The 20,887-nt window shown below is 37.1% G+C and overlaps 1 protein-coding gene across 2 annotated transcripts in view; it reads left to right on the top strand.

Moving 5' to 3' along the window:
* BCKDHB (branched chain keto acid dehydrogenase E1 subunit beta) overlaps positions 1-20,887 on the top strand; it is a 232,594-nt gene that overhangs the window by 79,908 nt on the left and 131,799 nt on the right. For both annotated transcript variants that reach the window (XM_068551663.1, XM_068551664.1), the window contains exons 7-8: positions 4,794-4,891; positions 8,058-8,168. In XM_068551663.1, coding sequence (XP_068407764.1) covers positions 4,794-4,891; positions 8,058-8,168 — 209 coding nt within the window. The remainder of the gene's footprint in view (positions 1-4,793; positions 4,892-8,057; positions 8,169-20,887) is intronic.

Raw genomic sequence — 20,887 nt, forward strand, 5'->3', positions numbered from 1 at the left:
GACCTGAAACATCATGGAAATCTGTGTTTACACATGTTTATAGATGTTTACACACACATACATACACACACAAGTTTCACACCCCCATTTCTTTGTACACACCTCTTCTTTCTACATGAAAGACCTCCTTTATTTTCTCTTGTGTTAAGTACTTCTTCATCTCTAAGACCCCTACCAGTTGTTCCCTTGTTGGTGGTGAAGACACCTCGATCTTACAGTCAGGTTGTTGCTTCCCTCTGTCTTTCCTAGAGCAGGTTGTCCTCACTGCTACATCATGTTTTTATTTGTTTGCTGATCATCTCTTTCCATCTTTTTAACTCCCAGTTGAGTGTGTGCTTCCTTTTTCATTTCATAGTCTAGCCTCTTGCATGATGTCTGCATATACTGGGTACACAATGACTATTAAATGAATAAGTATATATTATACATAGTACATATTATACATAGATATAATTTATACACTCTGCCATGTTTTCAAAATGTGTTTAAGATGACTTGTAAGCAACACAACAAATTAGAAGAGAATTGGAAGGAAAAAAAGGAAGAGAATGGGAAATAAAAGGGGCCAGGCATGAGCTAATTCATGCCATGAGTCTGTCAGTGTATATGTTATATGAATATAAGTGCATTTGCAATTACAAAGGAAGCATATCTGTGGAACTTACAATATATATTTAAAAATCTATCTTGTCTGATTTTTGAGCAAAAAGTTACATCTTTTTTATTTTGGCCTTGGAAAGCTCTCTCTCTTTAAAGCCACACATTTTTTTCAACGTCTCTGATGCTGAAGGGTTTCTCTATGGGATGCTCATTAGTGCTAAGATTAGAATGTAATCAGCATGTGGTAAAATGGAGTGGCTCAGTGAGCCCCACTGCTGTGAAAACAGGAATCCGTACTATGACTGCACAGAGGCCCTTCAGCTCCTGAAGTTTCATGCTGTAACTCCTCTTACCTGCTCTCTTTCATAAAACATTATACATGATGTAGGAATGACTATTTGATAATAACCTGCTCTTGGAATAAATATCTTTTAAGTTAACAAAACAAAAATGTACCTGGGAATTATAGCTTGCTCCCTAGGTGACCTGTTTGCCGAGTTTAAATAAATGCATATATTAAAATGCTGCTCTGAACATTGGGGTGCATGTATCTTTTCAAATTAGTCTTTTCATTTTCTTCGAATATATACCCAGGAATGGAATTGCTGGATTATATGGTAGTTCTGTTTTTAGCTTTTTGAGGAACCTCTGTACTGTTTTCCATAGTGGCTGCACCAATTTACATTCCCACCAACAGTGTACAAGGGTTCCCTTTTCTCCACATCCTCACCAGCATTTGTTATTTGTAGACTTTTATTTAAAATACTTTTTAACTGAATGAAAGTTATTTTAAATTCTATAGTGCTTTACACATTTCAAAAGTTTCACACACACGATTTCATATAATCCCATAATCACCCTTTTTCCCCTTCCCCTGTATTGCCCCTCTCCCCACTGATAACCACTAGTTTGTCCTCTATCGGTGAGTCTGCTTCTTTTTTGTTTTATCCACTAGTTTATTGTATTTTTTAGATTCCATATATAAGTGATATCCTACAGTATTTGCCTTTCTCTGTCTGACTTATTTCACTTAGCACAATGCCCTCCAAGTCTATCCATGTTGCTACAAATGGCAAAATTTCATTATTTTTTATGGCTGAGTAGTATTCCATTGTATATATATACCATAGTATTTTTTATCCATTCATCTGTTGATGGACTCTTAGGTTGCATCCATATCTTGGCAATTATAAATAATGCTGCTATGAACATTGGGGTGCATGTATCTTTTCTGTCTTTTCAAATTAGTGTTTTTGTTTGTTTGGTTTTTTTTGGATATAGACCCAGGAGTGGAATTGCTGGGTCATATGGTAGTTCTATTTTTAGTCTTTTGCAAAACCTCCATACTGTTTTCCATAGTGGCTGCACCAGTTTACATTCCCACCAACAGTGTAGAAGGGTTCCCTTCTCTCCACATCTTTGCCAGTATTTGTTATTTGTGTTCTTTTTGACGATAGCCATTCTGACAGGTATGTGGTGATATCTCATTGTGGTTTTGACTTGCATTTCCCTGATGATTAGCAATGTTGGGCATCTTTTCATGTGCCTGTTGCCCATCTGTATATCTTCTTTGGAAAAATGTCTATTCAGGTCTTCTGCCCATTTTTTAATCAGTTGGTTTTTTTTTTTTGTTATTGAGTTGTATGAGCTGTTTATATATTTTGGATATTAACCCCTTATTGGTCATATTATTTGCAAATATTTTCTTCCATTTAGTAAATTTTCTTTTCATTTTGTCAGTGGTTTCCTCTGCTGTGCAAAAGCTTTTAATTTAATTAGGTCTCATCTGTTCATTTTTGCTTTTGTTTCTTTTGCCTGAGGAGACAGATCCAAGAAAATATTCTGATTTATGTCACAAAGTGTTTGGCCTGTGTTCTCTTCTGGAAGTTTTATGGTTTCCAGTCTTACGTTTAGGTCTTTAATCCATAAAATTGCACTTTTATTTTCCCTCTCTCAGGATTAAATTTATGCAAAGCTAAGGAGTGATTTTTTGGGTTCGTTTAAATATAAGACTCTTCTTGAATCTCGTTCTTGGCATGCTTTTTTTTTTTTTTTTTGGTGGAGAACTAAGCTTTGTTTGCCATGTTGTCCCTTAATTAATTATTAAAGTGATGAGGTCTTATTATTCTGGGTAATTTACTGAATACAATGAAACAGTTAGTCACTCACTGGCAGTTTTTCAAAGGAGGTGGGCCAAGATGCCAATCCATTTCTTTTGGCGCGCCAGCCCTTAGAGCGGTGTGTTCCAGGGATTTGCTAATTACCAGCTGGCAACTGATTTATAACACAAGGCAGGAAAGGCAAGGCTCTTGAATGGTGGCCGCTGACTCACAAGCAAGGCCGAGTGTGTCCTGGCTTCAAGCCTTGTCTTTCAGTGTGCAGATCTTGCTGCTTGGAGAAAGAAGACTTGATGATGGCAAGGAGCACGCTTGCCAGAGGTTATCAGCGTTGTTCTTGACCACCGCTTTGGTTTAGCAGCTGAGAACTGCTAAGTAAAATGTGTTATTCCAGTTGAACATGTCTGTCTTCCTATTTGTCAGTTCCTTTGTCCATCCATCCATATATCCATTGGTCCATCCATTCATCCATCTAAGACTGGATTTCAGCCATCAGTGAACGGGCTGGAATTAACCTCTGAATGCACTGTTTAGAACTGAGGTTGGGAAACATTTTCTGTAAAGGGACAGATAGTAAATATTTTAGGCTTATAGGCTATGCTGTCTCTTACAACTACTCAGCTCTGCTGTTGAAGGGCAAGAACAGCCACAGATAACATGTAAATGAATGGACGAGGTTGTATGCCAATAAAACATTGTTTACAAAAGTTGACTTGCCCACTCCTGGTTTAGATAGTTGGAAGTATCTGACTCAACATAGTTTGTGTGCTACACAAAAAAACTTAAAAAAAATGCTTTTAATGCTTATATGTTTTCTTGAGGTTAGACTGTACATTTTTGTTTTTGTTGTCGTTCTTGTTTCCTCTGAACCACCAGGGGAGTCCCTTATATGTTTTCTAACAGCTATGTGTCAGGTTTCTTGGCTTAATTGTCATCTGTGTTGAGGTTTACCCACAAAAGTAGTTTTATAGGTTTTACCATTTTGTTACTTAATTAATTTTATTTTATTTAAACATATACATGACTTAAAGCTTATTCATCTCTCTCTGGCACTGGTTATAGAAAGGTCATTGGATTGGAAATACACAAAAATACAAGGAATAAAATTTTCTACCATATCACTGATAACAGCACCATTAAACGTGATAGTTTTTACTTACAAATATGATTTAAAAAACTATACTTTTGATATGAAAACATGACCAAGATATATTGCTAATTGGAAAAAGGAGATTATAGAAGGGTTCTAAATAATGTGTGCAGCGTGATTATATTTGTGGAAAGAAAACAAGATTTACATATGTCTATATTTGAACTGCACAGGTCCCTTATACCCAAATTTTTTTCGATAGTAAATACTATCGTACTATAAGAACCCCTTTTATTAACGTCTTATGTTAGTATGGTACACTTGTTACAATTAATAAACCAGTGTTGTTACATTATTATTGTCTAATGCCCAAGATTATTAAGATTTTCTTAGTTTTTCCCTGAAGTCCTTTTTCTGTTCCAAGATAGCTGATTTTTTTTTTAACTTCTTTTTTTTTTTAAAGGAATTCCTTTATTTTTATTATTTATTTATTTATTTATTTATTTATTTATTTTCGGCTGTGTTGGGCCTTCGTTTCTGTGCGAGGGCCCTCCCCAGCTGCGGCGAACGGGGGCCACTCCTCATCGCGGTGCGCGGACCTCTCACTGTCGCGGCCTCTCTTGTCGCGGAGCACAGGCTCCAGACGCGCAGGCTCAGTAGTTGTGGCTCACGGGCCCGGTGGCTCCGCGGCATGTGGGATCCTCCCAGACCAGGGCTCGAACCCATGTCCCCTGCATTGGCAGGCAGACTCCCAACCACTGCACCACCAGGGAAGCCCCAAGATAGCTGATTGGATGGTAGTTTTTCATCTGTGTGGTAATGTCATATAATAAACGGTATTTCTGTTAAAGATAACTTATGGAATTTGGGGGAAGAATAAACACAATAAAGCTTTGCCACAATGAGGTTCTTATATTCTTTTATGCACAAATGTCACATGTGAAAAAATAATTAACCTTGCATTTTTTTTCTTGTTTTGTATTCAGTGGAACAGGTTCCCATAGAACCATACAACATCCCCCTGTCCCAGGCCGAAGTCATCCAAGAAGGGAGTGATGTCACTCTAGTTGCCTGGGGCACTCAGGTCAGTAACCGTTATAGCAACTGGTAACGTCCCTCTTGTGTTTGGAAGCCCTCATTTTTAATTCTGATTCTATGAAGCATTGAAAATGTCTTCCTTATATCTCGAATTTAAGTTTTGTTTGATGCTACATCTGTATCTGGTACTGATTTCTGACTGAAGGTGAGATGCCTTTTCAATCGTATTAAAATTTACATGCATATGGTGAAGCCATTAAAAATATGTTGAGAGTTTACAAAAACGTATTAAAGACATGTTCTTTTGAAGCATGCACTACGTATTTGCACTACTTGTTGCTGCTTTTGACATACTATCTTCTTATTTTTTTTTGCCATTATTATTATTTTACTGAAAGAAAGATTCTTTACATTCTGTAGTGCTTCTACAGTTTTCAAAAGTTTCACACACATGATTTCATATAATCCCATTATAACCCCTCCTTTTCTTATCCCCCATCCTTTTATTGCCCCTCTCCCCTTCCCTTTCCCCACTGGTAACCACTAGTTTGTTCTCTGTATCTGTGAGTCTCCTTCTCTGTTGTTTTATTCACTGGTTTGTTGTATTTTTTAGATTCCACATATAAGTGATATCCTACCGTATTTGTCTTTTTCTTTCTGACTTACTTCACTTTGCATAATGCCCTCCAAGTCTATCCATTTTGCTGCAAATTGCAAAATTTCATTCTTTTTTATGGCTGAGTGGTAGTCCATTGTATATATATACCACGTATTCTTTATCCATTCATCGGTTGATGGACACTAAGTTTGCTTCCATACCTTGGCACTTGTAAATAATGCTGCTATGAACGTTGGGGGCGCGTGTCTCTTTTCCAGTTAGTGTTTTTGTTTCTGTTTTTGGACATATACCCAGTAGTGGAATTGCTGGGTCATATGGTAGCTCTATTTTTAGTCTTTTACAAAACCTCCATACTGTTTTCCACAGTGGCTTCACCTATTTACACTCCCACCAACAGCGTAGGAGGGTTCCTTTTCTTCACATCCTTGCCAACATTTGTTATTTGTGTTCTTTTTGGTGATAGCCATGCTGACAGGTGTGAGGTAATATCTCACTGTGGTTTTGATTTGCATTTCCCCAATGATTAATGATGTTTTTCATCCCCTCTGCTGCCATCTCTCGTGATTACTTTGCTGGCTACATGGACCTGCCAGTGGTCCAGCCTCATTATTCCATACCTTTCTCTTTTCAATTGAACTGATGATCTATTTCAGTTTTCCCCAGAGCTTATTATCATATCACTCTGCTTCCAAACTTTTAAGCTCAGGACTCTTTCTCTAGCCGTAGACTTCTATCTCTCCTTTTAAAGAAATGGTCAGTTTTTCTTTTTTCTGTGTAAAAGAAATACTTGCTTATTTTAGAAAATTTAATACCACATAATATAAAGAAGATAATGAAAATCATTTGCAATCCTACAACCTCCTACACTCTTCTCCATTTGATTTTTGGCTTGGAGAGCTGTAGTCTTTGCGGTTTCTCACCTCCAGTGAGATAATCATACTGCCTGGAGAGTCACATCCGATGATGGTGCCCACAGTGGTTTTTGCAAAACTTTTCTGCTCTCCTTGAGTCCCTTTTAAAAAGCCCACTCTCAAATCAACTACATTCCAATAAAAATTTTTTAAAAAAGAAAAAGAAAAAAAAGGCTCAGCATGTGTCCTTGTCTTTCTTTTTAATAGGGAAGTTAGAGTGTATTCAACACTAATTCCCCCAGCTCGCTTTTCCTTCACACTTACCACTTCTGCTGCCAATCCTTGCCTCTTGCCCTTTTGTCTTCCAAGAAGTGTCTGGTTTTCACAGCTACTTCTCCAAATCTGTTTCAGAATGTATTCCATTTCTTCTCCAGGACTGTGATTCATTAGCTGGTCCCTCTCTCCTGCATCTTCAGTTTCTCCTTTTCATGTCCCTCTTATTAAAAAAAGTGTGTCCTACCAAATGTAAAATAGATAGCTAGTGGGAAGCAGCTGCATAGCACAGGGAGATCAGCTCGGTGCTTTGTGACCCCCTAGAGGGGTGGGATAGGGAGAGTGGGAGGGAGACACAAGAGGGAGGGGATATGGGGATGTATGTATACATATAGATGATTCACTTTGTTATACAGCAGAAACTAACACAACATTGTAAAGCAATTATACTCCAATAAAGATGTTAAAAATAAATAAATAAAAGTGTCTCTCTTCTCTATTGAAAAAATACCTTTGCTCTATCCTACTTTCCCCTTAAATAACAGTGTATCTCCCTCCTTTCTTTTATCACTAAACTTAAACAACTATTTTCTACTACCTGTATTTAATTCCTTCACTTCCTTATGTTCTTTTTTTTTTTTTTAACTCATTTACCTTATGAGTTCTGTTCTCAGTAGTTAAAACTATTTCTGCTAACATTGCTAATCTTCTAATTGCTAAATCCAACCCTTACCTCATATTGTTATGGTATGTGACACCGGCTGGCTACTATCTCTATGAAACCTTTCTTTAGCTTCTGGATATATTGTCTTCCGATTTTCTTTCTGTTTCTTTTAACTGTTCTCCTTCTTCTTCTCCCTTCTTTTTCTTCTCCTTCTCCTCCTCCTTCTCCTTCTCCTTCTCCTTCTCCTCCTTCTTCTTCTCCTTCTCCTTCTCCTTCTTCTTCTCCTTCTCCTTCTCTTTCTCCTTTCTTCTTTCTTCTTCTTCTTCCCCTTCCTCTTCTTCTTCTCCCCCTACCCCTCCCTCCCACTCCTTCTTCTCCTACTCTCTCTTCCTCCTCCTTCTCTCCCTCTTCCTCTTCTTCTTCAGCTCCTCTTCCTCTACTTTCCTCTTAAATGTTGGTCATGTACAGGGTCCCATGATTTTTGCCCTTTACTTCTCCTATTGTATACTTTTTCTAGAAACTCAACCTACTCCTGTGACTTTATTAACCTTCTGTGTGTTGATATCTTTGGAATCAGTATCTCTGGCAATGACTGCTCTCCTTTTCTCAAAGAACCTCTTTCCAGCTGTTTTCTGGACATCTATATTTGATTATTTGGTTGGAATATGGGGTTCAACATGGCTAAAAGAAATTCTCCTTGCAAATCAATTCCTCTAACTTTAAACACTATCTCTATTAAGGATGTCAGAATTCAGCTAACTTTTTGTCTTTAGTCATCCTCTGCATATTTCCCTTTTTATTTCAGGTTCACGTGATCCGAGAGGTGGCTTCCATGGCTCAAGAGAAGCTTGGAGTGTCTTGTGAGGTCATTGATCTGAGGACTATAATACCTTGGGATGTGGATACAGTTTGCAAGGTATGAATATAGTGTTGATAGTGTCATTTCCTCAAAATCTGGGGCCAAATTTGTTGGCTCTTTGCAAAGAATTGTTATAAAATTGTGAGCTTCATGAGGCTTTTCCACTGATATTAAAACTTTAAAATTTACACCCTGAAAGAAATGTATGAGCTTAATGCTCAAGGAAACAAATCACTTCAGGTTTTTTTTCCTCCCATAGTTCTGTGTTTAAAATATTACAGCTCTCTGTCCTTCATGCAGCCAGCTCCTGTTGACTTGTGTGAATAATGCACCAGTGGAAATGAGAGTATATCAGGGATGTTGAAATCACCTGTGTTTTTAAACTTCTTATTGGTTATGGTTCAATAAGCTAGGTTGAATATAGCCAGCTAAATAATTTGGCTGAATTCTCATTTGTCCCTTCTCCAAAAGAGATGGAGATGGATTATTTTTAAAAAATACTGTGAATCACAGTTTCATGTTACGTTGTGGGATTCTGGCTGCTCTGATTTACAGTTTTCTATCTAAATCGTCTCTTGAACTTTGGCCTGTTTAGATTGGTCTTTTTCTTACTATTAATAGGATTCACATAGTCCCCTCTCAAGAATATAGTTTAGTTCTCATTTACTTGGCTATAGCTGATACCTTTCATATTAATGTCTAGATAAATTGAAGTGCATCTATTACCAAATTGGTACATAAGGAAAGTTAAGTTCTTTTTTGTGTATGTGATGGTCTTATCTACTAAAGTTTAGGTAACATTGCATGTACTTTTTCTTGATCTATTTTTATAGCAAATGAGCCATAAGACCTAGAGTATTACACATTTATTATTTTCAAGAGCTTTGGCATTTTTGTAGCTTTTACAGGCTGTTTCTTAGGTTATTACATAAAAATAATCTGCAGTTACTGCTGCTGTAAAGGTATAGCATAGGGTGTTTTAGGTAAAGATCATTTCGTAATTTAGAGGAAGATTTAAGATTTGTTATAGTAAATGTTCTGTAGACTTATTGGACACTGTCTAGACACTTGAGATGGTTACAAATGGTTTCAACAATATTCTAAGTCCTTATGTTCGTAGTTTCCGTAATTAAGAGCAGTGTTTTAGGTTGAACTATTTATAACTGCATGAAATAATGCTTTTTGCAGGCATTTTCAAATCAAGTCAGACATTGCGTTTCCTTTCAAATAGCCAGATGTTCCAAATTATGGTTAAACTGGGACTGATAGCCTTTGCCCCAGAGCAGGCTTCTTGTTTGCTCCGTGTCTCCCCTACTTGGGGTTTGTATTCATAATGTGAATTGTGTTTTTGCGTGAGGATATGATGCTTTGTCATGGTGCAGTGGAGGGTACTGATGTATGGTCAGGACAAGTACTCGTACTTAGATACATTATACATTCAAAAAAATTTGTAGCAGCTTATGGTAAAACACAAATATAATAATACTGCAGTTGGTAACCATGAAAGTAAAGTGAGGAGAAGTAGAGGAAGAAGGAAGTGGGAAATCATTTGTATTTATATCAGTTTGTTTCTATGGGCACCCCCCTGCCCCCACCCTTTATTAAATCTACTGGTAGCATCTTTGTATGATCCTGGAATGTAGACCCTGTTCCTTAGGGCTCTGTACGACTGGAGAAGATGAAAGAGGAGACCAAAAGCCTCTACTGAATGAGAAAGTGATGCAGCAAACCTCTGACTCGTTTGCATCACTAGTTTAGTTTCCTGTTGGGGTGTTTTCATCATGTTATTTTTCCAGCTGCTGACCCTCCAGTTATGTCAGTGAAAGCCAGTTTGTCATTTCTTGCTTACTTTGGGTATATTTGTGCCTCTCTTCATTGTTGATCATGGTACACCTTTGGTTTTCTTTTCATGTATCAAAAGAGAACATTTTTGATACTTGGCATCTTCTAGGAATTGAAGATGATTTTAAGCAAGAGGGCCCTCTAGCCAAACACTGACATTAAAAATGGGATTTTTTGTTTGTTTGTTTAACTATGATTCAGCTTTTCTTTATCTTCTTGAACTCTATAGTATTCAAGATTTATGTTTATTATCTCTTTCAGTTAGTGCTGTGTTTTATCGGTTATTTTTGTCTTATGACAAAATTAGATCCCTCAACTTTAGTCATTACATGTTAAACTCAACACCAAAATGCATCTTTTGGAATATCTAATCATGAAAAGCCTATTAAAGGTAAAAATAATTTATTGAACATATGCATTAGCATACTGTGCATAGTAAAAGGACTGTGGAACATAGTCATACTTTTGCTTAAGCTTTGAAGCATTGTTTGAAAGTTATAAGCCTGAACAGTTGCTTGGGGACAGAGAGAGCAGCAGTGGTTTTTTTTCCAATTATTTTTTTATTGAGGTATAGTTGATTTACAATATTATATTAGTTGCAGGTATACAACACAGTGATTCAAAATTTTTATTGTTCATATACCATTTAAAGTTATAAAATATTGGCTATATTCCCTGTGCTGTACAATATATCCTTGTAGCTTATTTATTTTATACATAGTAGTTTGTACTTCTTAATCCTTCACCCCTATCTTGTCCTTCCCTCCTTCCCTCTCCCCATTGGTAACCACTAGTTTGTTCTCTATATCTGTGAATCTGTTTCTTTTCTGTTATATTCACTAGTTTGTTGTATTTTTTAGATTCCACATGTAAGTGATACCATACAGTATTTGTCTTTCTCTATCTGATTTATTTCACTAAGCATAATACCATCCATGTCCATCCAAGCAGCAGGGTTTTTGATCGTTGCTCAGGGGAGCTACAAAATTGGAGACCTGAGTGGGCCTAAAACCCATAGTCAGTTTATCTACTCAGTTCTGAACCCGATATTAAAGACCTAAGCTAGCTGGAAGCCACTGGAAAGTAGAACAGAAATTCTCGAGTTTTGAGGTGCTTAGGAGACAGAGACCTACCCTGGGGCCTGGGGGTGTGGGCAGGGGTGGAGTGGCTTAAGAACACCAGTGATGAGAGTGGAAAGGCCTGAAATGAGTGGTAAATTGACACTTACCTGCAGCTGCTCTTTACTTGGGGACACCAGTGAGTCTCCACTAGAAACTGAGAATCTAGGTGTATAGAACCCTTGTTTCATGGGGCTGTAAGCACAGAATTGGAAACTTGAAGGATCTTAAACACACAGTTGGTCTCTCTCTCTCAAAACATCAATATTTGCCAAATTCTAAAGCTGTGTATGATGGGAGCTAAGCAGAACATATCTGAAAAGCCAAGCCATCACTTGAGGCTGAAGTGACAAAGCCCAATCATACTCTCAGTTGAGAGCTGTGGAGTCAGGTCTTTCATTAGAGGCAAATCAGAAATAGATTACATCTTCCCAAACCCACACGCAGCCTCTGCCCCTCTCAGTTCCTCATTGAATTAATGTAATTTACCTTCTGCTCTATCTGCCCAGCAGAGCAAGGAGGCATCCTCTCATCATGTGGAACCTCTTATCAATCAGCATTCAGTAAAAAAATTACTAAGTATATAAAGGGACAGGACCATATGACCAAAAACCAGGAGAAAACAAACTAGTGAAAGCAGAAACTCAGGTGATCCAGATATCGGAGTTAGCAGACAAGGACTTTAAGATTATTATGTTTAGGAACATAGAGAAAAAAGGGACAAAAGCGGTAAGAAGGTGGAGAATTATTCTAGAGAATTGGAGTGTGTGTGTGTGTGTGTGTGTGTGTGTGTGTATCAAACATTGTGGAAGCAAAAATTTTTTTGACAATAAGAACTCAATGGATGTTTTTAAAAACATATTAGCCTTAGTAGATGATACGATTAATGAACTAGAAGGCAAGTTAATATGTAAAAACTGAAGCACAGGGAAGAAAAAAATAGACTAAAACAGAAAAGAGCATGAAAAACATTTGGGATCTGGTCAAAGGATCTGTCCTGTATACAATTTGAATATAGAAGGAGGAGAAAGAATGAATTGGTCAGAAACAATATCTAAAAGTATTTCTCATGGAATTTTCAGAACAAACTCATATATTCAAAATGCTTTGTGGACCTCTAAGAAGGATATATTCAAAGAAAACCACACCTACGTACACAATGGAATGGCATCTTAAATTGCCGGAGATGCCAACCTAGAATTCTATACCCAGAGCAAACATCCTTTTAAAATTAAAGTGAAGTAAATACTTTAGGCAAATAGAAATTGAGAGAATTTACCACCAGTGTATTTTCACTAAAAGAAATACTACAGGGGAGTTCTTTAGGCAGAGGGGAAAATGATCCTAGAAGAAAGTCAGGATGGGCTTACATGGAGTTAAAACATTCTGTTGTTCTAGGATTGTTAGTGTAAAGTTTGTATTAGATTATAATAAGTCAAGGATGCATGGTGTAATCTCTAGAGTGACAACTGAAATAATAGTGAAAGTATATATCTAGCAAGTTAAAAAGGGAACTATAGATTAATAGAAATATTTGGTTAGACCAAAAGAAAGAAAGAAAAATATGTACAAAAAACAGATGTGTCAATAGAAAACAGATAGTGAGATGACAGATAAAAACCCAGGTATATATGTAATTAGATTGAATACAGATTAATTAAATAATCCTAGTAAAAGCCTAAGATTGTCAGACTTCATTAAAAAAATGATAGTGACAAACATGCAGATTAAAAGAGACATACTTTAAATATAAGGACACAGAAAAGTTAGAAAGGGGTGGAAAAATAAAGTTGGTATAGTTATACTATCAATAATTTCAAATACAGCTTTAAGGCAAGGAGCATTACTAGAAATAAAGAGGAATATTTCATAATGCTAAAGGGATTAGTCTATCATGAAGATGTCACAATCTTAAATCTATATGTCCTTAATAGCATATCTTCAAAATGCATAAAGGAAAACAAGCAAAACACAAAACTTAAAGGAGATAGATATATCCACAATCAGAGTGGGAGACTTTGACACCCCTCTTAAAGACTCATCAAGCAAGGAGACAACATCTGAAGAGTTAGTAAACTTGTGCTGATTGTACACCCAACTATTCAAGGAATCATTCTTTTCATTTGAATATAGAACATTTGTCAAAATTGACCAGATGCTGGGACATAAATATAACCGTAACAAATTTCAGAGTTTGAAATAATTTAGAGAGTGTTCTCTGTCAACAGTAAAATTCAGTTAGAAATTGAGGGGAAAAAAAAAAAAAAGACAACCAGAAAAGCCCCAACTTCCTACAAATCAAATAATTTGTGTTTAAATAACCATGGGTTGTAAAAGAAATTGCAACAGAAATTAGAGAAGATACTGAACTGAATGGTTATGAAGATACTACCTATCAAAAGTGTAAGGATTAAAAAAAAAAAAGTGTAAGGATTTAGCTAAAGTCATGCTTAGAGGGAACTTTATAGCTGTAAATACGTTTATTTAGGAAACAAAAATAATAACAAAAAAATTAACAATCTGAGTTTCCATCTCCAGAAAGAAGATCAAACCTAGAGAAAAATAAAAGAAATGAAGTAATAAAGAGTGGACATCAGTGAAACAGAAAATATACAATAGAGATATTTAATAAAGTAAATTTTAGATCTTTGAAAAGATTAACATACTTGATAAACTTTTAACAAGACTATTTGAGTAATACATTTGGTAAATCTTACAAGACTAATGAAAAGAATAGGTCAAACACAAATGACAAATATCCTCCTAAAGAAGGGAAAATCACAGCAGAGTCTACAGACGTTAGAAAGGTAATAAGAGGGTATTATGAATAATTTTACAAATAAGTTTTGGGTGAAATGGACAAATTCCTGGGAAAATACAAATTTTTCAAAATTAATAAAAGAGGAATTAGGAAACCAGAATAGTCAGGTATCAAAGAAATTTAATCCATTTTTATCAAGCATATATGGGGCAAGCCCTAGGCCCATATGGCTTTACTAATGAATTCTTTAAACACGGTTTTCTTTGTTTTTGTTTTTTAATTGAAGTATAGTTGATTTACAACGTTATAAAACGTAATTTTTTTTATATAAATTTATTTATTTATTTTTGGCTGTGTTGGGTCTTTGTTGCTGTGTGTGGGCTTTTCTCTAGTTGCAGCGAGTGGGGGCTACTCTTCGTTGCGGTGTGCAGTCTTCTCATTGCGGTGGCTTCTCTTGTTGCGGAGCACAGGCTCTAGAGCGCGTGGGCTTCAGTAGTTGTGGTGCATGGGCTCAGTAGTTGTGGCTCGCGGGCTCTAGAGCGCAGGCTCAGTAGTTGTGGTGCACGGGCTTAGTTGTTCCGCGGCATGTGGAATCTTCCTGGAGCAGGGCTTGAACCCGTGTCCCCTGCGTTGGCAGGTGGATTCTTAACCACTGTGCCACCAGGGAAGCCCTAAAACACAATTTTTAAGCAAACTTTCACAGACAGTAGAACCAGAGGGAAAACTTCTAAATTCTTTCTATATGGCCAGCATAATCTTCATATCATACCTGTTTAGGATTGTACATAAAGCAAAATTATAGACACATTTTTCTTATGAACAAAGATGGGAGAATCAGAAACAAAATATTGGAAAGTCAAACCCAGCAATATGGAAAGGCCAACATGAGGGTTTATTCCAAATATGCAAGGGGTCTTCGATGATCACAAACATTCACAAAGGGGTTGCTACAATTCCCTACTTGAACAGAAAATGGCAAAAGCAATATTATTATCTTATTATTTTAATAAAAAGGTTTGTTAAAAGTCAATATCCATTCATGGTTAAAATTTCTTAGCAACCTAGAAATGAAAGGGAATTCTATTAACTTGATAAAGAGTACCTTTATCTTGTTTTATAAACAAGATTTAATCTGTTAAAGAATAGGTTATCTTGTAGTGCTGAGTAGCTACAGAAAGCCTGTGGCTAAAATATTTCCCAGTGAAATTTTGACAGTTTTCCCCTTGAGATCAGGACTGCAACAGGATGCTTATACTTTTTTTTTTTTTTTAATTTTTTGGGCCGCGCTGAGTGGCATGTGGGATCTTAGTTCCCCAACCAGGGATGGAACCCGCGCCCCCTGCCTTGGAAGTGTGGAGTCTTAACCACTGGACCACCAGGGAAGTCCCCAGGATGCTCATACTTAAAGGCAAGAGACATGACAATCATATGGATTGAAAAGGAAGAAATAAAACTTATCCGTAGATTGTATGACTTGTATATAAGAAAGTATATATATACTTGTATATCAGTGGAATCTACAGGCAGATTATTAGAATTAAATGAGTTTACCAAGGCCCCTGGAAACAAGGTCAATATACAATAATCAACTGTATTTTTATATACCAGCCACAGAAATTGATAATAATTGAAATTGATAATAATGGAAATAATATTTGAAATTAATTTGAAATATTATTAATTCAGAAATTGATAATATTTTAAAAAGCATCAAAAAAATCAAACTCCTAGGAAGAAATGGAGTGATGTGTGTGGAAAAACTTTATGCAGAAAAATAACAAAATATTTAGAGAAATTAAAGAAGATCCAAACAAATAGAAGCACATACCATGTTAATTGATTGCCTTGGCTCTTCTTGGCCTTACAATCTTGAAGATGAATAAAACTAGAGGACTTAATTATCAAATGTGTTATAGGCAAGATGTGTCACAGGGCTGTAGGAATTAGAACATTGTATTGGTATAAAGATGGACATATAGACCAATGGAGCAGAATAAAAAGTACAGAAATATATCTGTTGGTCATTTGATTCAGGACAAGGGTGACTTTGCAATTCAGAGACGACAAGATGGACTTTTCCGTAAATGATGCTGTTTTAGTTGGGTACCACGGAAAATAATGTTAACCCGTAAAACACATGTCAGTTCCAGGAGGATTGCAGATCTAATTGTGAGAGAGAAAATGAAAAAGCTCTTAGAATAGGTGAATATCTTTATGATCCTGTGCAGTCAAAGATTTCTTAACTAGAAAAACCAAAACAAAAACTCAGAAATGTTAACATTAAAAAAAGGCTGATAAAACTGGACTTCATTAAAATTAAGAATTTACTCAACAAAAGGCCTCAGTAAGAGAATAAATCGACACATTTGGAGAAACTCATGGAAATTTGTATTCAGAAATATAAAGTACTGTTACAATCAAAAGGAAAAAAGAGACATCCAATAGAAATATGAGCAAAAGTCCTGAAAAGGCACTTCATGAAAAAATATATCCAAATGGCTGATAAACATATGGCAAATTATTCAAGTTCTTTAGACATCAGGACATGCAAAAAAAAAAAAAACCCACAATGAGATACTACTAAAGACACAGCATTCCGGCTAAAATGAAAAATATCCCTCAGAACCAAGTGTTGCCAAGGATATGGAACAATCCATCTCTCATATACTACTATTGGGAATATAAATTGGTACAACCATTTAAAAAAATTCTTTGGCATTATCTGGCTGAATCCTATGACCCAGCAATCCACTCCTGTGTATACCCAACAGAAATGTATAAAAGATAAGTTCAAGAATGTTCGCAGAAGCACTATTTCTAATAGCCTCACACTGTGAACTACCTACATATACACCAGCCAGAGGATGAAACATTATAATAGGATATTTTCAGCAATGAAAATAAATGACTTACAAATTGAATGGAACACTGTGTATTCACCTCACAAACGATGTGACTTAAAAAAGCTAGGCCCGAACGAGTACATACTGTATGATTCTATTTATATAACGTGCACAGATAGACAAAACCCATCTATGGTGTTAGGAGTCAGGTGAGTGATTGTCGTATGGTGGTTAATAAACTGGAAGGGGGCCTGAAGGGTATGGGATGCTGGTAACAGTTTCTTGCTCTGAGTGTTGGTTATACAGGTTCAGTTTTTGAAAACTGAGCAGAACACTCATTTTGTGTGCTTTTTTGTGTATGTTATCCTTCAGCAGAAAGTAAAAAAAAGAAAAGAATGAAATAACAAAAAAAAGCATTGTGTTCCCATTGATTCGTTTCTTGAATTTGTATTGTAATGGACCTTTCTGTAGACTCAGGGAGAGCCTTGGTGAGCTCTGGCCAGGGGGGAGTTTCTATTGTTATTCAGGGCTGTCCTAACAAAGCTCAACTGCCACACTGATGAGAAGCAGGACCTCTCATCCCAAGACCAGTAGAGCTGCTCTTCCCAAGACTTCGCAGGAGTCAGAACAGTGGTTAAGTGTTGTGGGTTTGAACGGTCTTTCCTGCTGAGATACAGACCACATTCAAAATGCATTTAGGGGCTTCCTTGGTGGCACAGTGGTTAAGAATCCGCCTGTCAATGCAGGGGACACGGGTTCAAGCCCTGGTCTGGGAAGATCTCACATGCCGCGGAGCAACTAAGCCCGTGCGCCACAACTACTGAGCCTGTGCTCTAGAGCCCGCGAGCCACAACTACTGAGCCCATGTGCCACAACTACTGAAGCCCACGTGCCCAGAGCCCCTGCTCTGCAACAAGAGAAGCCACCGCAATGAGAAGCCCGCGCACCGCAACAAAGAGTAGCCCCTGCTCACCGCAACTAGAGAAAGCCCGCGCCCAGCAATGAAGACCCAACACAGCCAAAAAGTAAATAAATAAAATAAAATAAAAAAAAAATGCATTTAGAAGTGAACTGCAGGCTAACAAAGCAGTGGCCAGGCACAGTCCTTGAGCTGCTGTCCAGCTTGAGATGAAGATTCTTTTTTAATGAGTGGAAATTCAGAGAAGCTGCCCACAAAAAAACAAAACAAAACTTGATTTTGGCAAGAGAATGACAGGCTTTGAAGGAAACCCGAGATTTCAAGAATCATATTGTCATTCAACTTAGAGCGCTACATTCAACACTGCAAAAAAGAAAGAAACGACCATTTACAAGGCGTGGGTGATAGAGAAGAGAAAATTGACACCTAATTTTGACATTCTTACACTTTAATTGAAGATTAAATTATGCTAATTATTGAAATAAGTAAGGGTTTGCCTTTACATCCTGGCGTCTTTGATTTCTCTCTCTCTCCTGCTCTGCTTTCCCACATTCATTTCCAAAGCAGATCCTCCTGGCTGTGTCTACACAATATGTCCAAAATTTGACCACCACTTCTACTGCTATTACCCTTGATCCTGGTCCAAACCACTAGCCTTTCTCACCTGGGTTTTGGCCGTAGCCTCCTAACCACTGTCTCTGCTTCTGTCCTATCCTTGCCATAGGCAGAGGTGATCCTTTGAAACATGAGTCATATAATATCCCTTCTAGTCTCAAAAGGCCTCAGTGGCTTCCCATTCAACTCAGTGGAAATGTCAAATTTCTAACCAAGGTCTACAGGCATTCCCCTGATCTCACCACATTGCACACCCCTCTGCCCATCCAGCCTTCAGGAAATGCTCCTGGCTGACTCTCAACCAAGTGATTCTGTTAGGTCACCACTCAAATATCATTTTCTCCTGAAGGCTTCCCCTGACCAGCTTATATAATAAATACTGAGTCCCATCCTTCCTGCCAAGACTCCTTGTCACCTCTTCTTTCTTTTTCTCTAAAAAGGTGAACACGATCTAACATATTATGTAATTTTTGTATTGTTGATCTTCCCCCATTAGAAGGTAAATTTTGTGAGGGCAGGGATTTTATCTGTTGAATTCTTAGTCCCTGAAACAATGCCTAGCTGGAGGCTTGGTGTTCGATAAAAATTTGTTGAAAAATTATTAGGAATATCAGCAAGAGAAAGTTTGACAATATGCTGTGAAAACGGTTGTAATATTGAAATGTTTTGAATTTGGTGCCTTTTCTTACTCTTCATGCTTTATACGAAAGTTCGAAAGTGACCCTAGAGTATTGCTCTATGAATAAATCCACAAATTTATTCTAAGTTGAAACATTTTTTTAAGTCTTAACTTTTAGTTTGACCTTGTGTCTTATTTTTTTAATAAATTTTTTTCCTGATGGTGTACAGAAATTACTCATTTGGATTCTATTAAAATAGGACCAATATATCTATTCTAAAAATCAAAGTGAAATTGACTACAGTAAACGTCAGCCGTCTGTAGTTCCTGAGAAATGAGTCCTTACGGTAATTAATTTTTCTACATAGATGAAAACTATTCTGTATAGCCATTTTTAAAACTTCTTAACCTTTTGGATGTCAAAATTTCTAAAGCCTTTTCACTTATATTTTCTCAAGGAAAATATAATGTATATAATTTCATCTTTTAAAAATAACTTAGTCCAATAGAGAACAGCCTGGTGGTTGCCAAGGGGGAGGGAGTGGGGGAGGGATGAAGTGGGAGTTTGGGGTTAGCAGATGCAAGCTAGTATATATAGAATGGATAAACAACAAGGTCATACTGTATAGCACAGGGAACTATATTCAATACCCTGTAATAAACCATAATGGAAAAGAATATAAAAAAAGAATGTATATATATATGTATAACTGAATCACTTTGCTGTACAGCAGAAATTAACACAACATTGTAAATCAACTATACTTCAATTAAAAAAATATTAAAACTGAAAACGAAAACAAAACAAAACAAAAACTTAGTCCAATTTAACTTAGATGTCATACTATATTGACATTTACATTTATTGAGGTATTTAGCTATTTATTTCATTGATATGTTTTTGTGCTTAATGTTTATGGTTTTAGGCATTTTTAAATTTAAATTTTCTTTTATCCTATTTTTTGCTGGCACATTATCAGCAGCTGTGCATGGGATCCAGATGACCAAACTTTGTAACCGAGACATGTACATTGGCCAGGGAAGGCCTGTAAAGTTTTCTCATGAATTGAGAACACATGCTTCACTCTTCAAACCTTATGATATCAATTTGGGCTCTTCCAGAAGCTTTCTCTTCTCATTTCCTTGTCTGCATTGCAGGTGGGTCATGGTCATGGAATTTAGAGCCGGAAGAGGTCAGTCTGGGCCTGTTCCCTTTGGCCTTTCTGCTGGTCCCAGGAGTGACCTGTGACTTCTGCATCCAGTACAGCTCTTAGGCACTGCTTCTGATCAGGAGTTTTCTCTGTTCAAACGCACTGTGGTACAAGAAGGTGTCTCAAAGCCTTCCCCTCACCCCCAAGGATAATCTAATTTTTTGAGTATAATCTACTTGGGAGGTGTTTTTTTTTAATTAAAAAAAAATTTTTTTTTAACAAAGTTAGGACCTGATATAAAAAGAATCTTCTTCTCTACCCCTTCCACTCGTCTCTCCACCTCCCTCTCTTTTGCTTTCCCCCCTCCTTTCTCTTTTAAACCTAAATTACGTAGCAAAAGATGATGATGTGCCCATAGATACAAATGGTTGTTCTTAGGCTACATATTGAGGCAATTGTAGTCTCAGAGTATTTGGGGGTTAGGCTATCATAGGAGCAGGGCAGGGCCTCAGTGTTACTACAGTGTGAGACAGAATCTAGAAGTAATTCAGCTGGGGCACAAGGGAGGGACCATAGTTAGGAGGGAGGGCTCAGGGTCCCTAGATTTACCATCCTTTCCTCCTACCCTTTCACCCTAATTGTTTCCATTCTTACTTCGAAAGACTTCACTGGGACCCTTCATTAAGGTAAGGCAGTAGGAAGGCTGGCAGGGAGGGGTGGGTGTGGAGAGGTTTTGGGAGCAGAGGGTCCTTCCATAAAAAAGGAAAGGGATATTGTAGGAGTGAAACTGGGAGGGAGTTAAATGTTGGTCCCCTGGATGTGAGTAATTTATATATAAAGAACCAAGTTTGCTTCGTCTTTGCATTTGCACCTGGCGTGAATTAGTGTAACTGTGAATAGTGCAAAAC

This window comes from Eschrichtius robustus, chromosome 9 (genome assembly GCF_028021215.1).
Source record: "Eschrichtius robustus isolate mEscRob2 chromosome 9, mEscRob2.pri, whole genome shotgun sequence".
Taxonomy (NCBI): Eukaryota; Metazoa; Chordata; class Mammalia; order Artiodactyla; family Eschrichtiidae; genus Eschrichtius; species Eschrichtius robustus.